Below are 9,408 nucleotides of genomic sequence, written 5' to 3' on the forward strand. Positions count from 1 at the left end.
CCAAACGTGATTTACTTGTGTTTCCTATGTTCATGTTAGCTTGAGTTATGTTGCATGTCTAATAGAGGCTACGACTAAAGCAAGCAACACCAATTACACACATACTCCTTTCGTAACAAAATGTAGGTTGACTTAGTTTTATAAGTTAAACTTATCCAACTATAAAAAAAATCATAGTTGATGTACTAAACTAATAGGATAATATCTAACAGGTGGGTCGAATATATTAGAAGAGGTTATTAGTGATCTAAACAAGAAATATCCGTTAATAATCCAGAATGTGGTATTGTCCTACCCCATTACCACTTCTTACCGTGGGAGTTGTATTGAGATGCTCTAAGGGAACCAAACAAATGCGCTAAGTATTCTAAGAACAGACCATTCGAGGCCCCAGCTTTCCATTTTAGTATGAAGCCAAAACCCACACAGAAGAAGAGCAATCCAGTAAACCAAACTCCAGCACATGATTGGCGACCAGGAAGCATCACGGAAACAACATCCATAATATGCTGAGCACGACACTCGGATGCCCAGTTAAAGACGGAACGTAAATTTTCATGGCAAGTCACTGGGGCCGGCCAGTGCCACAACGTAAAGGTTTGTCCTCCGATTCAGCAGAATTAACATGGGGATACAATCTAGTTTAGATCACGTCGGAAGCATCTTCAACTCTGAGCTGCCTCAGTCTTGGCTTCCGCCGACTCCGTCTTCTCGGCCTCAACAGCCTTGCCCTCAACAGCCTTGCCCGCAGCTTGAGGTTTCGACACTTCTTCTAAAAAGGGGGGCAGAAGGAAAAAATGATAATGTTAGGATGTCAGATTGATACAACACTACATGTAGTTGTTTTTTTCTCTGCATAAGCATTACAGCATAGTTATCCAGGTCACATAAATGTAAACACAATTAAGGGTCTCAATACTAAGTATACACTGAGCTGAAAACAAATTATCAAATTTTCATTTGGTCCATAAACTTCCTGTGAAGTTTATTCAGCATCAAGCCAACAAGAACCAACACTATTGCTCTGGCCGTTAAATTTATGTAAGCTTATTATGTAGCACTAGATGTATAATGATATAATGGAGTAATCATTAATATCAAACATTTTGGACAATGTAATTACGTAAGAAACAAGGATAAAAATTTCAATTTTAAAACTCAAATTATCTAGTTAAACCATTTTTCACAAGTCTGCATTTCACACCAAACAGTAAATTCATAATTTCCAAAATCTGATTGCAACCTCTTATTAGAATATTAAATATTGAATATGTAATCCCTTTGTAGAAAAGGATAATGGATTTTCTTGATCATGCATTGAAAACTGATTAGTATGGCACATGTACACATTTGACTAGCACTACATAATTCACTACTAGATGGGAAATTTACAATCTTTCAGCAATTCAACCTTTTGCTTAATGTCAACTACATTACATAAGTTGGATTTCATGTGATTTTTGTTATCTTCTAGCTAAAGAAGCAAACAAGAAAACTAATAAGTGGGAGAGGTATAACAGCAGAAGAAATACAAACCTTCATCATCACTCTCATCCTCGAAATCATCCATTCCCATACCGCCCATGCCACCAAGACCGCCCATGCCACCCATGCCACCAAGACCGCCCATGCCACCCATGCCACCAAGACCACCCATACCACCCATGCCACCGAGACCACCCAAACCAGCCATATCACCCATGCCGCCCATACCACCCATACCAGCGAAATTCTACAAAACAAAGAAAAATATCAAACCAATTTGCCACAATGTCAAGGAGTCTTAGAAGAAAAAACTGGTGAAAGAATTATTTACCGAGAAGTCCATCCCATCCAAGTTCACATCAGTACCTAAAAAAAGGAATAGACAAATGTAAGAACTTTTACATGCCCATGCCCAATGTAATGAGCAATCTTCTTGCATAACGTGTCAAACAAAATATTTTCTAGTTCATATCTATGACAATGTTGCACTATTAAGTTTGTACATCGAATATACAAAATAATGTGGTGAAATCTAAGGCAAGTGTGCAGCCTCCGGGAAGTTGGGCACACTGTTCTTATGCCTAAGAGGTGGTGTTTGGGTATAATCTAAGGCAGAGGTGTTGCCCATGACATATTTTTCAGGTAGAAGCAGTTACAGGCAATAATCCACTACTCCACAGTGTAAATTTATCAAGTAACAAGGTTCTTGCTGTGTCTGCGGTTTACTAAGATCATGGTTCGTCATTGCTCATTAAACTTGGGAGTGTTAAACACTTGAAACCAAATCTTTGCGTACTGACATCGAGTCCATGTGCATGTATCAGTTTGTGTATCACCCTAGTTAATTTCCTTCAATAGTATCCAAGAATATAAGTACATAGCGTACCATCATCATCTTCGTCAACCCATTTGTCCCAATCAACTTTCACAAAGTGAGGTGCCCTTTGATCATCTCGTACAAGTTTCTTCCACCATTTGGCCTCAGCTTTTTCTACGATACAGAATATGGACCTGACCCCCACACTTATTTTGCTAGCCTGTTATATTAAGAAGTAACATTGGGTTAAGGAAGAACAACTTTAAACATCAAGGATTTAAAGTAAATAAACCTTTACACATTTATATCACATGAAAATGCATTACCTCAACGTTTACTTTGTCATTCAGATCTAGTTTCAATTCATACACGTTTGTACCAGCACTGCCAGAGAATGTGAAGACACCATCTGGTTCCAAATTGACCTTAGCATCCTTGGCGTCAGGTAACTGTACAGTGATGTAAACCTTGTCGATCCTCTGGGCCCACTTCACTTCAGGGTGCCGACTACAGAAGACAATGCCACTTGTCAATCAAGAAACCAACATATAAACAGGAATTCACCTCTCTACAACCTTAATAGTTTGCATGAGAAGATTGCATAAATCCACAAGTGGGACTAGTGCAAATACACAAACCCAATGTGTAGGGGTATTATCGATCATACACAAGAGCAAATAGGAGTGATTAGAATAGAAAAACAGAGAATCAAGAACCAATTGTCCATTAGCATTAGTAGCCAATGTTGGCTAGCCAAACTATCCAACTAATGAATATTTTACCATGAAATTTGGTTTATAGATAGATCGGAATAAACAACAACGAAGCCTTTCAGTGCCAAGCAAGTTGGGGATGCGACAGCCCGATCCTGCTCACTAGACACCATGCCCAGATCACGACACAGCACGTCACAGGGTGACGACCCAGGCCTCGCCCATTTAACACTATACCCGGGTTCCGATATGGCACGTCGCTAAGAGGGTTACGCCCCCAACAGAGTTCTCTTGGGTTTCATCTCCAATGAGTAGCTAAGTTTGACGTTGGCTCACAAGCCTAAATATTATAAAGGAAAAGATAACCATAAACTCAAACAGAACATGATAGCTTAACACTTCCTGTAACAAGAAAGTAATCATAGATTGTTCCCAGCTGCAAGCATGTGCATACTTTCATCAATACCATTCAACAAAAATGAAGTTGAGAATCATTACAGAAATCATGCATGACAGAATAAAACTACCAACTATCACTATCGGAAAGCAGAAGATTTTGGCATTTCATGTTTAAAATAACATTATTAGTATTACATTTTGAACGTTTGCATGCGGTAATGCATGTTAGATGATAGTTGACAGGCACCTTCAAGGAAAGCAGTACCAGGCAGCAAATCTGTACTCTTTTCAATGTTCAAAACATGCCCAAATAATTTAGTCACAAGAAATTGGCAAAAAAGAATCCCAAATGCTAAACAGTCAAAATATAGCCAAACTGTGTTAAGAAATAAGAAATGCAATCTGAGACCTGCCTCCAAAATATCAAGGAATATGCAAAACGTAGCAACATATTACATTTCATGGACAAAATCACTTCAGTGTTATGATTTTAGAAAATGTCATAATATATTAGAGAAGGCAGTGATCAAAGTTATTTTTTTTAGCTAGCATGCCATGTCCAAACGATACTTGATTGGAAGGAGTAGAAGTGGTGTGATTGGAACCAGAACATGCAGGAAAGTTTAAATGAACAGAAAGTTGTAGGAATGAGAGGCACCATCACTCTCTAATGGAAAAACATTAAAGAACTATGACACACTAGGCATGTCTGTGATTGTGAAACTAGCTATGAAAACCAAATGGGACAACAGAAATTATACCATGCCACTCTAGGGCATGTCGATCAACTTTACGTCCTGAAACAAATAACTAAACCATAAATTTGCCACAATTTGCACATTACTAGAACATCTGAAACAAACTAGACTTGTAGACTAAGAAGCCAAAACTTAAGGCCCGTGCATATCAATCTAAGCATGGTTAATTAGTGAGCCATTACCAGCACTGAAAACAACTGCAATTGCAGAACTATGAACACATGGACACCACACCACCACACAAAACCATGGCCAACAAGCCATAATCTGCAGTTACCAGCATAACCATCTAAAGCTTTGCCCCCAACAACCCATCCACAGCCAACCAACAGAACCATTCAAAACCGCGGCACCACGAAATGAACCACGCGCCCCGCCCAAACCCTAGGGGCACATCGTAACTCGAATTAAACAACAGGAAACCCAACGGTTCCATCGAGCAGCCACATCTCGGCGGGAAACCCCTAGGGCTCGTGCTGAACCATGGACACGGCAGAGCGTGACCATGTGCACCCCCGCCCCCAAGATCCGCCCGCGCAGCCGTAGGCTGCCGCTGCGAATGATCTTGTTCCCACCGACCCGCGGAGCGAGACCGCCGAATCTAGAGAGAAGAGTAGATGCTGGATCGAGAGCACCCGGCGGATTTTGGCTCACCTCATCTTGACGCGGCTGGTACAGGCGGCGGCGTGGGCGGCGGCGGGTGGTGGGGAGCGAGGGTTTTGTGAGGTTTTCGGTGTTGGGAGGCTGGGAGAGCAGAGGAGAGATGGAAGTTTGGGACGAGTCAAGTAGGCGGTGGGAGGGCACGGAGAGACTCGCCGAAGCTCCGTCGAGCGACAAGGGTGGCGGTGGGGATCAGCTAGAGAAGCATGGCTGTTGTTCCTGGGCTTAGGGGAGCCATCCCGTAGTCTCATTAGTCAATGTGATTCTGCTTCCTGGTTTCAAGGATATTATTAGGGGGAACGCTAGGCGCCCGGATGTTAGCACACAGCCCGTGTATCGAACGGCTCAGAAATCTTGCTTCCATTTCTTCCTATCGCGTGCTGCTCTGGTTGACCATGTTTCTTTCATGCCATGCACGCTGCTCAAGCATGGCTTCTTCCATGCCATGCTGCCGCTCAACAATCATTGCAACAATCAATCCCCAATGTCTCACCTAATACAACAAATCGAGTTTCCCCTAGAGAATCATCCCTATGCACATCGCCCACCCCCAATCGTTGCAAGCCATTTGGTGGATTTGTTTAAGTAGACTCATGGAGGAGGTGCTCCGAGCAGCAGATTACCAGTTCATCGATTAGATGGAGATCTCACAGCTGCCAGTTCTAGGAGCTTTCCCATATCTACGATTTCTAGCTTCTTCTGACCTATGCTTGCAATAGTGGATAGTTCCTTGTTCTTATCTGTAGCAGACTGTATGCAGATTACCATTTGTAACAGGGTATTATAGAATGTGAAACATCTACTTATGCAGTTTGCAACATGGGGTGTAAAGCAGGATGACCTCAAATTTATGATGTATTTGCTGTGTTCATTTGATCTAGTCCATGGTTGCTTATCTTCATGTTTGTACTAAGGAAACGTAGAATTATAGCACATCAAACATCTACTTATGCAGTTTGCAACATGGGGTATATGCATGATGTAAATAGTGCCAGCATGCAACAACAAACATTTATTAGGACTGCCACAAAATGTCATAAGCTCAAGCAATAACAATTGCAGTCACACAATTGTTCATACATCATGTGGAATTGTTGCTAAAGTAAGATCTTTTTGCTACATCAAGCATTGTTTCATTAGTTTCCTTTAAGGAGGGTGCACATATGTGTCATGCTTAAAACTTTTGCAACATTGTTTTGCAAGGCCAAGGTGAAATTGATATCAATCAGAGTGTCTCGAACAATGCCACTGATGTGCAAGGCTATATTGATGTGGATGTGTCATCTAAAGAAGAAGTTTACCATGAAGAAGATGTGTGTTCACAGCCTGTTGTGCTATTTGTGGGGATGGAATTTGACATGTGTTGAAGAAGTGAGGAGAGTTTACAATGCTTATGCATTCAAAATGGGTTTTAGTATCCAGGTTGCATCAATAAGGAACAATACTGTTACTAAGGAGCTTATTAATAAGAAATTTGAGTGCATACATGCCAGAAGGCCAGATAGTGAGCAGGAGGAGAACGCTTCAACTAGCATGGTGACCAATGATGTATCAAAAGCTAAGGCCTCAAAGAGGAAGAGCTTGACAAAAGATGTAGCACAAGCTAAGGCCTCAAAGAAGAAGAGTTCTTCGGCTGTACTGACCATAGCATCAAAGAAGTGCAACACTATCAAGAAATATGACTGCAAGGCACATATGGTAGTTGGTCTATGGGATGGTAAATGGAGAGTGATTGTGATGAAAGTAGAACACACACATCCCTTGGTGAAATAGATTGGAAGAAGGAAACAACTAAGGTCCCATCGGCGCATTTCATTTGCAGATTATGAGCTTCTAAAGGCACTCCACCATAGGAACATTAGCACCATGCAAATCATGGTTGTGCTTTCTTATTTCCATGGTGGGATTGGGAACTTGTCTTACAACAGCAAGGATGTTTCAAACTTGAGGAGTCACCTAAGGAAGGGAGTTCATTTAAGAGATATGGAGGCAACATTAGAGTATTTTCAGAAGCAGCAGTCTGAGAGACCAACCTTTTTTATGCAGTGAAGATTAATAGTGATAATGTTGTTAGGGGGTTGTTTTGGGTGGATGAAAGGACAAGGGAGATGTACAAGACTTTTAGGGATTGTATCTTTTTTGACACAACCTTTTGTGTTAATAGGTACAACATGGCATTTGCGCCCATAGTTGGTGTGAACAACCATATGCAGAGCATATTGCTTGGTTGTGCCTTGCTTTCGGACAAAATGATTGAATCATTTGTCTAGGTATTCTGAACCTTGAAAGAAGCAATGGGTGGGCTCAAACCAAAGAATATAATGACCGATGAAGATAAGGCCATGAAGACTGCAATAGCGCTGGTGTTCCCTGATGCTATACATAGATGCTACAAATTTCATGTAGTGAGCAAGACTTGTGAGAAACTTGGTTGGCTGATCAACTCTAGTGAAGAATTTGCTAATGAGTTCGATTCTTGCATTAATCATACTGAAACACTAGAAGAATTTGAGCTCATGTGGCATAGCTTGGAACAGAAGTACAACCTACATAAGAATGAGGCATTTTAGAACATGTCAGTTGCTAGGACATGTGGGCGCTAGCATGCTTTAGGAAATCATTCTTCCCTTTCACAAGCACTACAGGAAGGTCAGAAAGTATAATTTCACTCTACAAGAAGCTAGTGCATCCACAAGATTCAGTGCTACAATTTGTAACATAATATGAGTACATCATGGATACAAGGATTGAGAAAGAGAATCTTGAAGGCTGTAAGGGTGAGATTTTAGAACCACTGCTTTGTGGGAGATATGCATTTCAGAAGCAAGCTGCTCGCTTCTACACTAGGAGTGTTTTCTTCAGATTCAACATCATGCAAGAAGGGGCATGTCACTATAGAGGGTGAAGGTGTTTCCATAGAAATATTGAAACAAGTGAGCAGATGCGGTCAGCTAACATGGAAAACCTACAACATTTCAGTCCAAGATATTACAACAACATATTCATGCACCTGCAATATGTTTGAGCAAGATAGGACTTTTATGTCCCCACATTCTGAAAGTATTCACCAGCTCGATGTAGAACAAATTCCAGAGAAATACTTGCTTAGAAGATGGTCAGAGGAAGCAACCATAAAGATCAATGAAAACCTCTTATCACCTGAAGCTTGTTTTGGTGTTCCTACAATCAACAAACTCAGATATAATGTATTGTGCAGAAAAACAAGTGGGCTAGCAGTAGATGCTTGTTTTGCTCCTAGACATGTATAAAATTTCTTCACAAGGGATAGACAAGGTTTGGTAAGATGTTAAGGTAGCCGGAAGTGCAGCAAGTATGGAAGTAGATGAATGCCAAGAACAAAGGACAGTCAACACAACCATGGTGAACAACCCTCCCACCAATGATACACTAGGAAGGCCAAAGGATAAAGTGGAAAGGAAGAAGAGCATTGTGTAGCAAGTGAGGAAGAAAGCTATAAAGAAGAGTAAATCAAAGAAGAAGGGAAGTAAGAAACCTCCCCCATGCTCCTATTGCAGTGAAGACGAGCATAGCGTTCAAACATGCAAATACATGCAAACAGCACAAGAGATACTAAAAGCAATGAAAGAAACGGAGTTGAAGCTCTAGTTTGAGTTCTTGTTCATAATTAGGTCATAGCACTAAATCATTTTTAATTTAATTTATAGCATTTTATAATACAATTAATTACTACTCTTGCAAGTGGTGTTCTCAAATGTGATGTATCAAAGTTTGAGTGGATGTACCCTAAAGACTACCAGCGGCAAAAGATAGCTGCATGTGGTGAAGTATGGCAAAAAGCACATTGATGTTCTGTTATGCCATTTTCTGAGACTCTAATTGATCATGTCGAATTGGTAGTAGTGGTCTATTGCAAGTACCTAAATCATATGTTGCAAGTACCTGAATCATATGTTACATCTAAAAAAATGTGGTCATGAAGCAACATAAATTCACTACTGTTACATCTGAAATGCTCTAATGAAACAGCAGAGTCTCACTACTGTTACATCTGAAAAATGTGGTCATGAAAATAGCAAAACTTGACTACTGTTACATCTGAAATGCTCTAATGAAACAGCCAAGTCTCACTGCTAGTTACATCTGAAAATCCTCTAATGAAATAGCATAAATTCACTACTGTTACATCTGAAATGCTCTAATGAAATAGCCAAGTCTCACTACTATTACATCTGAAAAAATGTGGCCATACAACAGCAAAGGTTTAATACTATTACATCTGAAATGCTCTAATGAAACAACCGAGTCTCACTACTGTTACATATGAAATTGTGGCTGTTGACACCAAAATTTGGTAATGTTATTGCCAATAAAAGGCTACAGAAGAAAGCTGATAATTCGATGAGTATTGAGTTTAAAAGGTCGATTCAAGGAATGCATGCTAGCTAGATCTCCAATATGAATCAACAAACCAGTTTAATTATCATTGGCATACTTATAGTTGGGTACAAGCAAGCAAGATGGCCGAATTTGGATGTGTCTAGACAAGATGGTTAAATTAAGATACATGTCTGAATTAAGATACATATATAGGCAA

General features: G+C 40.4%; 1 protein-coding gene and 1 pseudogene across 1 annotated transcript; one reads left to right on the forward strand and one right to left on the reverse strand.

Annotated features, from left to right (window-relative positions):
- Positions 1-484: 484 nt before the first annotated feature.
- Positions 485-4,969, reverse strand: LOC136501037 (uncharacterized protein Os08g0359500-like). Its single transcript, XM_066496530.1, has 6 exons — positions 4,827-4,969; positions 2,629-2,809; positions 2,372-2,522; positions 1,817-1,851; positions 1,537-1,732; positions 485-772 (listed from the first exon to the last, which is right to left on the reverse strand). Exons 1-6 carry the CDS (start codon positions 4,829-4,831, stop codon positions 666-668), a joined length of 675 nt encoding a protein of 224 aa, XP_066352627.1. The 5' UTR covers positions 4,832-4,969; the 3' UTR covers positions 485-665.
- A 1,105-nt stretch (positions 4,970-6,074) lies between these two features.
- LOC136499787 (protein FAR1-RELATED SEQUENCE 9-like) lies at positions 6,075-8,459 on the forward strand (annotated as a pseudogene).
- The last annotated feature ends 949 nt before the right edge of the window (positions 8,460-9,408 follow it).

Source organism: Miscanthus floridulus, chromosome 13 (genome assembly GCF_019320115.1).
Source record: "Miscanthus floridulus cultivar M001 chromosome 13, ASM1932011v1, whole genome shotgun sequence".
NCBI lineage: Eukaryota > Viridiplantae > Streptophyta > Magnoliopsida > Poales > Poaceae > Miscanthus > Miscanthus floridulus.

Bases quoted from the DNA above. Each gene is read 5' to 3' on its own strand.
- LOC136501037 (XM_066496530.1), bottom strand. The intron at 2,523-2,628 runs GTAATGCATTTT...TTAATATAACAG, and splicing joins ATGACAAAGTAAACGTTGAG to GCTAGCAAAATAAGTGTGGG. The intron at 773-1,536 runs GTTTGTATTTCT...CCCCCTTTTTAG, and splicing joins GGATGAGAGTGATGATGAAG to AAGAAGTGTCGAAACCTCAA.